The 17,503-nt window shown below is 42.5% G+C and overlaps 1 protein-coding gene and 1 long non-coding RNA gene across 2 annotated transcripts in view; both read left to right on the forward strand.

Moving 5' to 3' along the window:
• Positions 1-17,503, forward strand: part of JAKMIP3 (Janus kinase and microtubule interacting protein 3) — a 114,199-nt gene that overhangs the window by 72,409 nt on the left and 24,287 nt on the right. Inside the window, exons 12-18 of the mRNA XM_019503013.1 lie at positions 195-257; positions 857-955; positions 1,980-2,078; positions 2,176-2,229; positions 7,776-7,841; positions 8,296-8,364; positions 8,459-8,536. Of these exons, the coding sequence (XP_019358558.1) occupies positions 195-257; positions 857-955; positions 1,980-2,078; positions 2,176-2,229; positions 7,776-7,841; positions 8,296-8,364; positions 8,459-8,536 (528 nt within the window). The remainder of the gene's footprint in view (positions 1-194; positions 258-856; positions 956-1,979; positions 2,079-2,175; positions 2,230-7,775; positions 7,842-8,295; positions 8,365-8,458; positions 8,537-17,503) is intronic.
• Positions 12,319-14,863, forward strand: LOC109287729. The gene is made up of 2 exons (XR_002094954.1): positions 12,319-13,309; positions 14,598-14,863. It is a non-coding gene; the product is annotated as an uncharacterized LOC109287729 (long non-coding RNA).

The following is a 17,503-nucleotide window of genomic DNA, read 5'->3' on the forward strand; positions in this document are numbered from 1 at the left end:
CAAACTGCATTAAAAATATTAAGTTTTCAAAGTCAAACGTTCAAAAAGTTAGGGAAAAACAGAACCAAGGTTGCCTATACAACTTAGTATACTTTCGGCAGGTGAATGATGATACATTTTTATTACATAATTACGTTCTATGGAAGCACTGTCATCTTTTCCTATAACATCAGCCTTCTTTGTTTTGTTTTAAGGACATGAAGTGGATTGAAGAAAAACAAGCATTATACAGAAGAAATCAAGAACTTGTAGACAAGGTATTTTATGCTTAACATTTCCATTCATTTTCAAACCATTAGAAACCTAAGGAATATATGTGATTCACTCGTACTATTCACTCTCATGCTGTCCAGTGACAGTGATTTTTCTGGAGGGTCTGGAACTCTCTCAGAATAGCCCCTGAGTTTTCCACACAAGTTCTTTCTCTGCCTTGGCTATATTTGGCAGCATAGAGTCTATGATTTGCAATAATGATAAATGCAAGCACTATTTGCTGACTTTAAGTAGTACATTTTTAGTTCAGGAAGTCATCTAGCTTCAAACGAAGTATGGGGATAGAATCAATTCTTCTGACACCTGCTCCACGGTGCCTGAGCTCTAAGCAGAATGCTACTGGAGCTGTGGAATCCAGAACCACTATTTGGTACTGAAGGCTGAATCCTAATTTTTGACTAAATCCAAGCCTTCTATTTCAAGCCACATGCCTTTTCCATCAAACTGCATTCACAGCAGATCTAACATTCATACAAAACTAAAATTAACAATATATTTGTGTGTGTGTGTGTGTGTGTGTGTGTGTGTGTGTACACACATAAGCATATATGTACTTGTGTGTATATAATGTTTTATTTTACAGATAAAACAAATGGAAACAGAAGAAGCGCGACTAAAACATGATGTCCAGGATGTTAAAGATCAAAATGAACTCCTGGAATTCAGAATACTAGAGCTTGAAGTAAGCCACCATAAACTATGCAGTCCTTTTCACACTTATTGTAGTGTATTAAGCTGGAACACAGTCAGAATTATAGAGTTCTTCTGGAGGGTTTTTTTGTCTTCATTTTATCTGCTTATAGTGCTGAAAGCCAGTTTCTTATAGCTATTTTAATGGAGTACCCTATGCTACCCTAGTTGTCTTACTGTATCACTTTTTAAAGCTCCAAACTTTTATACTCTAGTTAAAGTCCAGTTTAAAAATCTTTTTTACTCTTATCACATCTGCGTAAAAAACCAAACAAGACAAAATGAAAGTTTCACGTAACAGGAAAGTTTTTATTGTCATTGCTAAAAATAATACATTTTATAATAACCCAGGTTAAGGGCACTGTATGGAGTATACCATGTTTCTTTTATGATTGCATTTGTCTCGGTGAATCTTTTTGTTAAGCTGTTAACAACATTTAAAAAGAACGTACATCTTCAACCCTTGACCAACATTACAATTTTTTCTGCACAACTCCAAAGGAAAAGTAACAGCACAGACAGTCATATCAAAAACTGATTTGTTTCAGTAATCCCTTTGGTTATCAACACGTCCAGGCTTCTTAACAAACATAGTTCCTTACATGACCAAAATAATGGTTGGATAACCATGGTTGTGCACACTGATGAAGCAGGGAGGCAGAAGCTTGTACTGCTACTGCGTAGGCTTACTTTACGCTGCGGGTGAACCGAGGCCTTCGCTGCGTCAGTCTGGAATTTTCCACAAGGGTTAAATCTTTCTCAAAGAAATTGTTCCCCCTTCTCTTCCTGTTAAAATATATGGCCAATGAAGGGCTTTCCACTTCTTTGTGTAACAGAAAAAGAAACTTCTGGATAGCATTACTCAGCAATTTTCTTTTAGAATAAATTGCTCACTTTTTCAGACTATGTATTATGGAATGCCTATAATGTATGCTTAATGAGGCTGCATCTTCTAAATAATATAATGCATCATTTAAAACTGTAAATCTCCATAAGTATAATGATTCTGATTTTAGGAGAGAGAAAGAAGATCGCCTGCTATCAACTTTCATCACATTCCTTTTCCTGAAGGGAAAAGTCCGCTCCAAGTTTACTGTGAGGCAGAAGGTGTAACGGTACGTGATTCTTTTTTCTTATGATAGCTTCCTACAAACACAGTTTTATGCTCCATTCTGATTGACTGTTTTCTGTGCAATTCTCTCTTGTTATTAGGATATTCTAGTAGCAGAGCTGATGAAAAAATTGGATATTTTAGGGGATAACGCCGTAAGTGTATGTTCCTTTAATAAATTGTGCATGTTTCTGTTAATATCTGTCCTCCTCTTAATGTGGCATTATGGCAACCTATAACATATTGTATTGGTTTGTTATTGCATATCTCTTTTGCATTAGGGTTGAGGCACAGGGCTGCAAATTGCATGCTTCTGTCTTCCTATGAACCACATAGGAACCACATTGATCACACATTCCAATGAACCACATTGATAACATGTTCTTCACTTTCTGTTTGCTTTGTATATTTGTTATTTGATTTCACATATTAATCTTTTTCTGCATTTAAACTTGGTAAAGCATCATGAGCCTTAGATACAAGCACTTTTAAACTGCAAAATCAGGAAAGTCAGACATTAATTAGAAATAATTATAATAGAAGGGTCATTATACCTATGGAAACCTCTTCCCATCATATAAAATAGTTTCTGTTTGATTTTTAAACTTTTTTTGTCAAACTCCTTTTTTTGATCATTTCTTTTGGGAATCTCCCACAAGGCCTGAGTTACAGAATTTATATGGCTGCTCAGGAGGAATCCTGGGGAGGTGAAATTCACTCCCTACCCCAAGACCGAGCTTCAGGGCTCTCATACTGTCTCTTACCTCCTTCCTCTAGCTGCTACTTCAAACTGGGCTGAAGTAGAGGCCACAGCCACACCATTCTGGTTGTGCTGGAAACTGAAATCATTGGATCTACGTAACTGGAGGAGTCCCCAACACTGACATTCTACACCAGTGCCCGTGGTGAGATAGGTGTCCATAGCCATCAGGTCTATGGTGACCTAAGGAGTTACAACAGACCAATCTAGTAGCCAGTAATAGTATGGGCAGAAGTAACAACTGAGATGTTTCAAATGCCTTTGAGACATTTCAAAGAGTCAGTTCTACAGATGTACAAGCCCTTTGAAATATTCCAAAAGCAGCTGAAGTTCTCCAAAATAGTACCTTTTGGAATGTGTGCACAGGGACAGGGGACCCATAGGTCCTGCAGAACCCCACAGTGCTCAGCTCTCAACTGTCCCCAACCCTTTCAAGGGGGTTTGGGGAGGGGGAAAGATAGCAGGGTGAACAGACTGTGCATTTGTCAGCTCCCATACACTGGTCTCCATCCCAACCCCCTCTCTATCTCTCTGCAACTCTTCTCACTGGAACAGAGAACTAGAGGGGACTGGGGCTGCCAAGCCTGGCATTGGCTGGCCTCTGAGTGCAGGGGTGTCCAGGACCAGGGACCTGCCAATGCCAGTGTGGCAGGGCACTGTTTGTCCCTGCCACTTTAAGGGCTGGAGCAGGCAGCAGCCAGGTGCTTGAGTACAGTGACCATTTTGAGACCCAGAATACATATAAGGTGAAACAACAGTTTATTGCTGGCAGCTGAGAGAGAGATATCAACTAGCAGAGCTGAGGCTTAGGAACAGCTTGGAGTTTTATGGGCTGGAGCTATGGGGATCGAGGAGGCTTCTGTTCCTGGGCATAACCTAAAACTGCACTATGCCAGGGATGGGTGGTCTGGCTGTGCTCCTGGTGGCCTGGGAGCCCCCAGGAAATATCAGGCTAGTTACCACCCTGGTGAAAGGCAGCTCAGAGCATCTTAATAACCCCAGCTCCCACACCCGGGTGGGTAACCCCCTGGTAGGGCCTGAGAAGGCAGACCCATGTAAGAGTGTGGGCTAGTTGCTCATAAGCCTGACTTGAGGCACCCTTGGCTGGTCAGTGCTGGGGCCAGGACCAGAAGGGTCAAAAGGGCAAGGAGCCCACCACGAGGGACACCCAGAGCTGAGGGCCTGGGGTTCCACCTGGCCTTGGAGGTGAGGCCAAGGCCAGTGTGGCCAAAGGTCCTGGGGTGGGGGGCACACTCAAGAGGGGGAAGAGTGCAGGGAGCTAAGCAGCCCAGAATGAGGGTGGAGTAGGCCACCTGATTAGGTGGATCTAGTTGGGGTCCAGACTAGAGAGTTATGGGGTCCAATGTGGGGCTGGAGACATTAAGAGCTTAGATGTCATCTGCAAGGCATGGGCTCCAGTGTAGGGAAGGTTCAGAGTCACAGATTGCACCCCCTGGCATCGGGGTGCAAAAATGGGCAGCCTACCACCTAATTAACACCATAATTAAGTATCATCAAGGCATGGCAGGAAAGACAGGTGGGCTGTTAGCCCAGAAACAGGTGGGCGGGCCAACATCAGAAAGGCCCCAGGAAGGCCCCCTGTTACAGCCAGGCCCTGCAGCCCTAGTTTCCTGCCTCTCTGTTCCAGTGAGAAGGGTGGCAGAGAGATAGAGACGGGTTTGGGATGTAGAGTTGGAAGGCTGATGGGAGGGAGCCAACCCTCCAGAGACATCCTCCATTCCCTGTAGTGTCTCCTGGGTAGAGAGCCATTGTTGTGAAACATTTCAGTTATGAAATATTTCAGCCACAGGGTACCATAGGGACTATACATATGTCTCCCTGCTGAAACAAGTCCTTTTTAAATGTTTCCAAGCCCATTTCATTTGGAAATGTTTTAAAAAAATTACTTCTGTCTGCACCCTTAAATGGGCAATATCTCTCTCTCTCTCTCTCTCTCTCTCTCTCTCTCTCTCTCTCTGTCTTTTTGCTGAAGTTGAGATCAGTCTGTTAAAACCTTTCGCATTTAGTGGTAGCAGCACAATGTGAAAGCTAGATGTTATAGACCAGCAACAGAGTTGCAGCTAGACGTGTTATGGTGGCAATTTAAAATACCTTCTCTTTCCAAACAAGGCTCTAATTAGGCCACTTAGCTCATCATATCTGTATGGGTTGTCACTCTCAGAGCCCTAGCTTCTGTGTTCCACAGACCTAGGCAGATGAGTAAAAATGGTCATGTGAGGAATTGAGAATATCTTTGCTGTTGTCAATATCAATAATATATCATGCCCCAGAGAACTTTACAGCAGCATTTTAACAGTTCACAATTTAAATTCCTGCCAACATGCACATAAATAGCTTTACTCACATAAGTAGCCCCATATTCTCCAGTTGAATTATTCATTAAAGTTACACAAATGCAAAGTGTTTGGGGGAGAGGGCTCTGAATGGGGCAACACAGAAAACGGAAAGGGATACAAGAAAAAACAGAAAAAACAATATGTTTGAAAAAATATTCCTTCTCCTCCATCCTAGTTTCCTTTTACATTTTAAATCCTATCTTACTAGAAACCTTTACTAGTGTTTCTTAAAATTAATGATCTGTAATCTATTTTTATTTACTTTTAAATTGTTTTTCCTTTCAGTAATTTTAATATTACTATTTCTCTTTTCATGGGCAAAAAGTGACTCCCACTTAAGGAAAGCTTAGCAGGTCCCCAGGACTTGCCCTTTAAAAATCTTGTTAGATTTCTAATATACAAAGATACTAGTCTGAATTTTGCCTGCAGGAACATACATGAGACACAGTGGGTCCACCCATGAGATGCCAACTCTGCTGATGGGTCGTATGCTCTTGTGCCTGTCATCAACTTATTCTTCAGCTTGGCCAATATTCAAGCGTCCAGGGGGAACTGCTCCTTTGTGATTACTTGTGTTTTGCCATATGCATTTCTAAAAGGGCCCTTAGGACTCATAGCCTTTAACTGTTTCCAACTGACTTTTCATACATAAATGTGTTATTTTGGGTAGGCTCCATTTCTTAGGACAGTATAGGATAAAGCAGAGACAGAGGAGAGCATGATTAAAATATATTCTGCTGCAGGCCATGGGTTACTAGACCAAAACATAATCATAAAAGGACTAAAAGCCATAAATGCCCTCTCTTTCCCACACTGTTAGCAGAAATCTGTTCAGGAAATACTCCACACAACAAGAAAGCAACCCCCTCCAATTCCCTGTTAGTAATCTATATGTGAGTGTATTTTTTTAATAATGATTTATTTTCAGACCTTCAGTAAACTCTTAAAATCACTGTATATACACAAGAGACAATTATTTACATTTGAGTTAGGTTTCCTAACAAATTATCTACTTCCTGAGCTCAACTTTCACCAACTTTTCAGCCTTGGGCCCATGAGGAGAAATTGTCACGGTTAAACTATATGTGCTGTTTCCTAAGTGCAGTTTTGTGCTGTAAAATCCATAGTGTGGAAAGGGCTAGAGATGGGCTGATTTAGTCTCTTCTCCTTATCACCTGGGTCTCAGCAGGGTTTGGATTCAATTTCCTGGATTTAAACATATGCATGTCCAAACTGGCCAGGAATGTTCAAATTCAGATTCATCCCAAGGTAGTCACAATTTTATGGAAATAAAGATGAAAAATGATCTCATGAAACTTCAGCCATTTGAAAAGAAAAAAAAAATAGATAACCTGGTCTTACAACTTTTCTTCTCCATGGAGCTGAATACTCATGCAATTTCTTAATCTCTCAAACTGAACACCCTGCCTATCCTAAATGTGCTCTTAATCCAACTATCTATATTTGTTTGTAGTCCCTCTTTGGTCACTGTCTTTCATCCTGAAAGTCCTGATCCTGCAAATACTTATGCATATGAGCAATATTATACATGAAAGCATTTCCTTTAACTCTGTGCTCACGTGCATTTCATTTTTCAGGATTGGGTCCTTTCTACTTTGTTTTCCTCCGGGCATGTTATTTACATTATGATAATGTTTTATATGTCTTAATGAGTCTAATTCCATGATTGGACTCAGGATATCATTAATGTGAAATGCACTGCCTTGTATATGAATATTTCATCAGCAGAGTGAAGACACAGCCTTTGACAGTAGGAGCCCAGTCATTTCCCTAATACAACATGGTTAACAATGGCAATGTCTGTGGTCTCTTAAGGCTCTCATTGGCAATATGTGTGACAGAGGCAATGACATTAATAAAACATGCCAGCTGGATAATATGCAAAATTCCAATCATTTCAAACCTATGAATATTTAATTTTTCATTCACAGTTCTTGAGTATAGTTTTAATAATTTAAAGATTGCCAGCAATAAACACACATGTGTATATTCAGTACAGTCACTTTTGGCCAAAATCTACAATAAAGGAAAGTTTAAAATTAGATTTTCAACAACCACCATTTTTAGATACTTCGCTTTTTCATTGCATCATCAGGGCCATAAATATTAATCTCTTGTATGACAAGCAGGGGCTTTAAGTGGCACCATTTTGTATTATCCTGTGTTGTTTTGTGGAATTGTGTGATTACCCCCAGATGGGAAAAAAAGAAACAATGCCATTTAATAAGAACCAGCTTGTTTTAGACATCCCAATAACTTGTTTGTAAATGTGAAAGGAGAATGAGGTATAATGTTATTAGTTGTAGTGTTATAGTATATGAGGACATCCTGAAAATACAATATTTTACAGTAACAAGTGAACAACAGTTTTAAAATTACATTCAGTAGTATTATATTGAATATTATTTTATTAGATTTACCATTCCAATGGTGTGTGTGTGTGTGTGTGTGTGTATATGTATATGTATATGTATGTATATATATTTAATTCAGTACTACCCCGATAGTGGAATAACAACAAGAGGATTGAATTTATTCTAATTATATTTTGCTTTTGGTGCAGAATCTGACCAATGAAGAGCAAGTAGTTGTCATACAAGCAAGGACAGTTCTCACACTGGCTGAAAAGGTAATAACTATTGCATCATTAATAGATTAAATCATGTTATAAAAATTTTTGCCCCTCAGAATAGTTTGAATTAACATATTGATAATGTAAATAATTGTTTCTTCACAACGTGATAAAAGTTCTTTAAGTGTAGTTATGCAATATTTTTTCAAGATATTTAAAGATAACAGACAGTACCATAATTTATTTTAATGTTATTTAAGTAATAATGTTATCTTGGGAGATAAATTGCTGGTGTTTGGAAGACTGTTTCTTCTATTCACCAATTTATAAGTATAATTACTTGATTTTCATTGTTTTGGATTTTAAATGAAATACTTTAATATGGCGTGTTAGAGTTGTAATGGAAGTTGAGTAGTAAACATGCTTTATGGAAGAAGCTATATGCTATTGGTTTTAGGAAACTGATCTATCAATATTTAAGACTTAACTTCTTATTATCTTCTATATGCAGTGGCTACAGCAGATAGAAGTGACAGAATCTGCACTGCAGCAAAAGATGCTAGACCTTGAGAATGAAAAGGTACTAGAGAGGCTTTCAGCTGGTAAAAAAACAACTGCCATTAAAGTTTGTGTTAATAAAAATCAGGGTAACCTAGTCTTCTGTCTGTCCACAGGAGCTGTTTAGTAAGCAAAAAGGTTATTTGGATGATGAACTTGACTATCGGAAACAGTCCTTGGATCAAGCACACAAGGTAAGAGATGTCACTTGTACATCATAGAAACAGCATATAGCATACATCATAAAACAGATGTATGCTGTTTTATACAAATTACGTTGTGTAATTTTGCAGTTCTTCTGAGTAAAGAACTCCCTTTGGATATTCTGGGAATTCCATAGAATGGTTGGAGAATTATAAGCCAATCATTTAGACTTTTATAAAGCAATGAGTTCCAGATGGGCAGATTCCTGTGTTTGCAAGGAACTCATGGCAAAACCAGGGACTTAAGTATTGACTTTTGACACATACATTCTAACATGACAGTGTGCATCTGGAAGGAAAACAATAAATTGTAAGTAAATATAAAATTTCTATTTACCCTAAAAAATATATCTTATCTTAGGGTTTTCCCCAGAAGAGTGTGATCCAACTCATCTAGCTAAAATCAAGCTAAACATGTTATCCTGCATAAGGGGGAAAAAAGTTTAGATCACATTGGCCTAAAATCTATTAGCTAACCCTGATCTAAATTTGATCACCATTTCTAGCCATTAGTCTTTTTCTACAATTAATATCATAATTATATTCCCACCAGAAAAAAGTAAAAGGAAATATTAATTCCAGTTTTTGGACAGTTTTTCCCCTGTGCTGTCCCATGGCTGAAGAAGATATTTAGTCTTCCTTTTGGATATTTTATATATCCTATGCTGCAAAACCATTTGGGAAAGAAATCTGTCAATACTGTTAGTAGTCCTACATTTCTTCTAAGAGTTTGATGTTGTGAAGTGCGCAGCTTCTTCTGAAACTAAAATCTCTTTAGAGCAGAATCCATAGAAAAGAAATAAGCCCCAAGTTAACTCTGTGTTCCATACTAATATGACAGCATGCATTGCATAGATACCAAATACATAGCAGCTAAACTGATACAAATACAACACACAGAGTGCATCTATACATGCACTTTACTGCGGAGTAGACTAATTAGCTCCACCATAAAGCATCACTGCCTACACATGCCTACATACACTGTCTACACCCACATTAGGGTACAGGAAATTAACTCTGCTGTAGGATAGTACTATCTAGGACAAGTATTATCCTACAGCAGAGTAATTTATGCTGTTATCCTCACACTATAGCACCCTTGTGCCCCAGCCAGCCCCTCCACTGCCCACTGCAACCACCTGTGCTGCCACCTGGATCCTGGGGCTGAGCCCTCCAAGGCCCCTGCCAGCCCTGGGCTGCTCTGCCCTGGCTAGAATTGCTGTGATCCCAGGCACACATATACATTTTGCACCTGGGAGCAGCTGACTCCAGTGCAAACTGAGATGGAGCTTATTGTGTTAGGGTAATTGCACGTGTAGATGCACCCGGTAGATGCACCCATAGGGTGTGTCCAGATGAGTGAGCACGTGCCTCTTGCCCCATCTCAAACCCCTTTGAGGTGGGGCAAGAGGCACATGCAGGAATGAAAAAATGTTCCCCGCACTGCAAACTTGCAGTGCAGAGAGAAAATTAGACCCCTGGATGTCCAGGGGTTAAACAAAAACCTGGGGGAAAAAACTGGGTCAGGTCACAGTCCCAGACAGTGCCCTAAAGCAACCGGAGTCTCAGTCCTCCAGAGATGCTCTGGCAGAGTGCCAGAGTGTCTCTATGATTGGCCCTTTCCCTGCTCCTGAAGCATGCTGCCTGCCCGTGCTGGGCAGGCAGTGGTGCAAGCTGCAGCGACCCAGACCCAGCTTTTGCCAAGTAAGCAGGGGGTTGGGGAGCTGGAGGAGGGGGGAGGGGACCTCAGGAGACTGGAGACAGCAGGGGAATGAGCAGGGGGCCAGAGACAGCCCCGGAAGCATTCCCCTGCTGTCCCCTGCTCTCCTGAGGCTGGAGGCAGCAGGAAATGTCTCTGTGGCTGTCTCCAGCCCCTTGCTCCTTCCTCTGCTTGTCTCTAGCCTCAGGGGAGCAAGGGAAGGAGCAGGAGGATGGAGACAACAGAAGAATGTCTCTGAGGCTGTGTCCAGCCCCCTGCTTCTTCCCCTGCTTGTCTCCAGCCTCAGGGGAGCAGGGAACAGTAGGGGAATGCCTCTTGGGCTGTCTCCAGCCCCCAGCTCGTTCCCCTGCTCTCTCCAGCCTCCCAAGGCTGAAGACAGGCAGGGGAAGGAGCCGGGGGCTAGAGACAAGCAGGGGGCTGGAGACGAGCAGGAGGCTGGAGACAAGCCCCTGGAGATAAGCTGGAGACTTCCCCTTCTCTCTCCAGCCTCCTGCTCATTCTCTGATACTGCTGGTGAATGTGGGGGGAGGGGGCTGGGAGAGCAAGTGGGGAGCTGAGAGAATGAACAGAGGGTAGGGGGAATGAACAGGAGGGGGAGAATAAACAGGGGGCAGGGGGAATGAATGGGGAGCAGGGGAATAAATGGGCAGTAGAGGAATAAATGGGGAGCAAAGAGAACAAACGGGGCAGGGGGAACAAACAGGGGGTAGCGGGAATGAACGGGGCAGCGGGAATGAATGGTGGATGGGGGGAATGAATGGGGAGCAGGGGAACAAATGGGGAGCTGGGGGAACCAATGGGGGTGGGGGGAATGAGCCTCCTGTTCATTCTCCTATTCTCTCCAGCCTCCTGCTTGTTTTTCTGCTCATCTTCAGCCTCCAGAGAAGAGCAGGGGAATGAGCATGGGGCTGCAGACGAGCAGGGGTGGGGCAGGGAGCTGTCGCCCCTAGGGCCCTGGGACCCTGCAGGCAGGGTAGTCCATGTGCTATGGGGCGGGGCTGTGCCCTGTGGAGGGCAGGGGACCATTGGCAATGTGTAGGGGGTGCACGTGCACTCCCTGAGCATGGCAGTGCCCCCCCTAAAAAGGTGCTGCCAACACTGTTGGTGGTGTCTGTAGGCGGGTGCCACCCCCCACCACCAGTAGTGTCTGCAGGCAGTCAGCGATCGCTGCTGGCCACCACCGTCACTGCTGGTGGTGTCTGTGGTTGCTTGCCACTCACCACCCCTGCCCCACTGCCAACAGTGCCGGCAGCAACTGCGGGAGCTCCCTGCTTACCTTTGCCACCATGCTCCCAGTGGGGCCATGCCCCACCAGCCTCCTGGGGCATGCGGTGTTTATGCAGGGGACCCACCTCTCCTAAGCAGCCCCCACACCCACAGTCCCCCCACACCTACCCACACAGTGACTCACATTCCCCCACATCCCTCCACATCCACCCACATCCCCCCACCACCCTTCCTACCTCCTCCTACAAACCCCACATCCCCCATCACACACTCACCATGTGATAAGGAAACCCAAAGCAAACATTAAAACACATAGATATTTAGGATTTATTTTATTATGATACTAGAGACACTGATAGGCTTCCAAATTTCTTTAACATTGTAAGTATAACAATAAAACATTGCCCATCTGGTCAGTCCCTCTTTCTCTCTTTTGTTCTAATTGTGGAAGAATGTAGACTTTGGGGTATTTTAAAAAGTGAATATGGGATACTGCCTCAGCAGTCTAGCTGACACAAGGGGCTAGTGTCCCCAGATACCAATTGCCTGGGCCCCAGAAGCTCCTACGGTCAAGTAACCCTGAGCTGCTGGCCAGGGTAGGTTTTTGTATTGCTGGGGCCAGGACAGGGCAGCTTTTTATACTGCTGGGAACAGCACAGGTGCTTGCCTCAGGTTCTAGCTTCCCCTAGATGCAGATCTGGGAGGAGCCAGGCAGGGTTATTTTGCCCCAAGTGGCACAATTTGCTTCACAACAAAGTGCATGTCCAAGCACGTGCACTGAGGCAGAAAGCCCCGGCTCAAATTTGCACCACTTCTATTTGAGCTGCTGCAAGTGCACATGCTTGCATGTGTGGACACGCCCATAGGGTTTACTTTGTGGACCCTAATCCAGCTGCTTTGCACTGCTTAGGCAACCCAGAGCACTCCCTAGAGGGCAACTGGATTCTTATGGGGGGCACTGGGAAGAAGGATGGATGCTGGAGGATGAATGCACAAGATCTTCAACTGGTGCAACAGCTCATTTCAGGCAATATACCTTAGATTGACCCTGAGGGTGCATCAGCCTCTAGCTATTCTCCTGCTCATGGAGGTGGTGGTTGTAGAGACACTCTTCCTACCTCTCCTCTTGAATTGTGCCAACTGTCAGTTTGGTGGAGTTGAAGTCTGAGACACAGAATTCATATTTAAAAATAGACCTTGAGACAGCGATAATCCCTCTATGAAGCACCTGTACTTAGCCAGCAGTTCTGAAATTTCTTTCTGCTTCTGAAGTACTCTGAAAGTTGATATAGTGCAGCTGGAAAGATTGATTGACATTGTCCAAAACTCCTTTATATGTAATGGAATCAGCAGCAAAGTCAATCAATACCAAGCAGTAGATATTGATTTGCATTAAATGGAATTCCATTACATCAGTGTGGCTTAAGGGCAATCACTCTTTCATGTTGCATTCCATGTACTATCAGTTCCAGGATGTTATACTTACTGAGTAATCCCAAACCAAATGCATTTTCTGTACTTCTGCCCATAGAAAATGAATGAGTATGTGATGGTAGGTATAGAATTGCCTGAAGATTACCTGCGTTTCCTATTTCTTGACTGCTTACAAGTGTCATCAAGCAAAGCAATGGGCTTCACCAGTATATCCTAAGTGTGTGTAAAAAGAAATAAAAGAACAATTTCAGTGGCAAAAGAGCTTGTTTCCTGGGATTGTAATTTTCACTTGCACCATTACCCTGTCTGCACTGCAAGATAAAAGAATCCCAACCCTTCAAGTGACCAACTATAGCTTGCAAAATTGCCAGTGACAGATGGTAAGATTCTTTTGTTTAGTTTTTCATCATCTTTATTTGATTTTTCTTTTTGGCTATTTACTGTTAGAAGCTATTTACATTTATGATAAACATCTTCTGTAAGCACTATTCCTTCCACTTCTTCACTCTTTCACGTGGTTATTATCAGTATATACATTTTAGTAACATGTAGAAGTTCAAGCCCTAGACAGTTAGTTAAGCCAAAAATTCATCTTTCATTTAGTTGCAGTTTGTAACATTCATTTCCTGTGTACTTGTATGAATATTGGATGAAAATCAGAGTGAGGACAGAATTGAATGATATTTTAAATTATATTATTTATTATCAATTACTAATTCCATTCATACTCAAAGTTATTTTAAATGTATAGGTGAATGTGTTAGCTAAACTAGTATAGTTATTCCATAATCAGGAATATAGAGACCCAACAATAACTAAAATACAACTAATAATTATTTTTGCTAAAACAATTAATGTGGGTATACTGTCTACTATTTTTAAAAGTGATAGAAGAACACTCATCAGAAAGAGCCACACTTTCAAACATGGGTGACTGGTGCCTCCCGAGTCTGCGGGGGCACCAGATCAGTGTCCGGGGAGGGGCCCCAGCAGCCGATCGCCAAGCCCGGAACAACCAGTGGTGAAAATGGAAGTGCACTTCTGCAGGCACTTCAGGTTTTGCAGCTGGTGCTTCCAGGGGATGCACGGCCAATCTCAAGAGGTGCACGTGCACCCATGTACACCCCCTATGCATCGCCAATGCTTTCAAAACAGTAGAAGTGCTCATTCCTAGTAGAAATGCACAGGTACTGTTCTCCAAGTGTCATTAGATTTAAAGTAATGTTCTGCTGTATCTTTGCTTATTCTTCTTTGAAGCATATTCTCTCAGTCCTGAGTCAACTACAGAGAAAAAGAGAGAGAAAGATCCTCTCCTGGATCATGGCCTCTCCTAAGAAGACTCCCAGTCTTTGTTTTTTGTTTCTGAGACTGTTACATTGTTTGGCTACCAGGAACTAAATACCAGAACCACATCATTTTGATTGATCATTGATCTTTGTGTATACCAAGAGTCTATACTGTTACTTCTCATGTTATGTGCCCTTGAAAATCATCTCTCATCTCATCTGCTTTTCATTCAACAAAAACACATACATTCTAAGGAATGCTACACTAAGGATATTGTGAAAGGCTACTTTTACTACATTTATTTTTTGCATGTGCTTCATACTGTTTAAAATAGCACTTTTTCAAATGCTGCCAGTAATACCTTTTTTTTTTGTATTTTAGAGGAGCACCAACCAGACTGAAGGAACATTCTGAAAAGAGACTAACTGCAGGAATATGAAGTGGCAAAGCGGTATTCACACTATTTTCAAACTTCAAACCAAGTCTCTCTGCCTTGTCCTCCTATCTTTTTATATACAATTTAAGTAAAATATGTAATAGCTTTTTTAAAGCAAAATTAAATGGAAGGCAAGTAAAATATATTTTACAATTCACTGACTGTTATAAAACATGAAACTAAAAAATAAAGGTCATTTTGGTATGCTGAACATTACTGTTCCTGCTTTTTTAAGAACTTCTTGTACTCCTGAGTGCATTCATCTCTGACTACCCAGACGTGTTTTCACCCATACATGCATGCATAGATATCTCTGTATGACTGTATGTTTACATGAAAGTAAGGTTATGAGTAGAACCAAGGAAAAAGATGAATCCCTGGCAAATGGAGTAGAAAAATCACATTATCTAAAATTTTATGCAAAGCTTAGACAGTTTGCTTATGCCTTTTTAAAAAACAAAAATAAGATAATTTTCACAGGTGCCAACTATTTTCAGTGAGAAAAAATATCTTCGTAAGTGATAGTTCAGATTCACAAAGTGAGTGATTTTTTTTTAATTTTTTTTTTTTTTTTTGCCAAATTGATGGGCCTTAAGCAGTTCAGGCATTGAGAACTGAGTACTCTGGATGAAATGGCAACATTTCATTCTAGACAAATCTATGAATAATCAAAAATATCCCTGAGTTCTGATTCCATATCCCCTATCCTATGACATCTACATACTATTCTCTTAGATACATTGCAGGTATAAACAGAAACGTGAACTGGTGGATAGCTATTCTAATATAATAAAAATCTTAGTGTGTCTGTCTGTCTGTCCATAACACTTTATTCACACTCTGATTGGCTGACGAGACAACCAATAACAATGTTGATTGAAGTAACCAATCAGAGTGCTCTGCACATACAGACACACACAGTGGAGTGCTGCCATGATGGTGAGGACTGAGGGGCCAGAGCAGGAGGTGAGGCCAGTGCTGGCCTTGCCCCCACCCCTCACTTCTTGGAGGCAGACAGTGGGGATGGAGTGGGGGTGGAGGCGAGGCCAGCACTGCTGGCCTCACCCCCACAGCCTTGCTCCTTGGAGGTGGCAGCAGCGCAGGGTGCTGGTGGCACAGCACTAGCCTTGCCTCCTGCTGCTCCAGCCTCACCAGCACATCCAATGGGTGACCATGCCTCTCCCCCCATGGCAGACAGACAAGAGCAAGAGATGGGGGGACACGGGGAGTGGAGGTGCCCACATGGCCAGAGGTGGAGCGGTGACACCGCAGGGCTCTGGGTGGCAGTGTCTCCTCCCACCCCCAATTTGCTAATTTTCTTTCATAATGTCAGAGATAAATTGTGGGAATTTCCAAGAGAAATTTAAAGGATAGGTCACAATAAGCCAGTTAATATTGCAAACCTGAAAATTTGCTGTAGCCATCTCTGAACAGGTCATCTATACACATGCTCCAGAGTGTGGGAGGATGTTTTAATTAGAGCGGGTCTAAGTAAAGTTCCCAGAATATCTCATGTATCAGTGTCCCTGTGCTTCAGAATGGTGGCAAGAGTGCTTTATCTAAAGTTTGTTTGACAAGCTTTAGGTAAAATGCCCCCACTGGCATTTTGAAGCATGGGGATGCTGATCCACAAGATGCAGAGGCTGGCTGGAGTTTGGTAGTTACCAGGCTCCAGTAGAATCAATTGAGTTTGCTCCAATGCACTGTAGTTACAGTGCATCAAGCAGCCTTTGCGCTAATATATAGGCACCCTGTGTGCGGAGGTAGCAGGTGTTTAACAATTGATTTGCTGTGTGTCTCCATATGTCTTGCCAGAGAACAGCAAATAATATTCTTAGCTCACATGAAGAACATTATTTTTCTAAAAAATGAAATTATCTAGTTGGTCTAATAAAAGATATTACCTCTCCAAAAATTCTGATTACTTTTGCCTGAAGACCAACGTGGTTCTGTATCCTTGCCATCTAATCCCTGCCATCCCCCATGTTTCTGGCCAGGTGCCGGGGGATTGGAAACTGGCTAATGTGGTCCCAATTTTCAAGAAAGAGAGGAGGGAGGACCCAAATAACTATAGGCCTCTAAGCCTCACCTTGGTGCTCGGGAAGATCTTGGAGAGGATCATCAAGAAGCACATCTGTGGGGGGCCAGCAGGGGAGATCATTCTCAGTGGCAATCAGCATGGGTTCATCAAAGGCAGGTCCTGCCTGACCAACCTGATTGCCTTTTATGACCAAGTAACTAAATCCTTGGATGATGGTGTCACCATGGACATAGTCTTTCTAGACTTTAAGAAGGCCTTTGACACTGTCTCGCACCCCATCCTCATTAATAAATTAAGCGACTGTGGCATTGATGCCTGCACAGTTGGATGGGTAAAAAATTGGCTGATGAGGTGCACCCAGAGAGTAGTGGTGGATGGGTTGTACTCAACCTGGCAAGATGTGAGCAGTGGGGTACCCCAGGGCTTGGTCCTCGGGCCCGCACTGTTTAACATCTTCAGCGACTTGGACGAGGGGGTGGAAAGCATGCTGTCCAAGTTTGCTGATGACACTAAGATGTGGGGCAAAAATGGGCACACTTGAAGGGAAAGAGAGACTGCAAATAGATTTAGACAGACTACAAAAGTGGGCAGATGAAAATAGGATGGGGTTCAACATAGACAAATGCAGGGTGCTGCACCTTGAGAGAAGGAATCCACAGCATGTATACAGGCTGGGGAGTTCCCTCCTTGAAAGCACAGAGGCAGAAAGGGATCTTGGAGTCATTATCAACTCCAAGATGAACATGAGCTGCCAATGCCCGATTGCAGCCAGCAAGGCCAGCCATACCTTGTCATGCATCCAAAGGTGCA

This window comes from Gavialis gangeticus, unplaced genomic scaffold, assembly GCF_001723915.1.
Source record: "Gavialis gangeticus isolate Ggan-Ray unplaced genomic scaffold, GavGan_comp1, whole genome shotgun sequence".
Classification (NCBI taxonomy): Eukaryota; Metazoa; Chordata; order Crocodylia; family Gavialidae; genus Gavialis; species Gavialis gangeticus.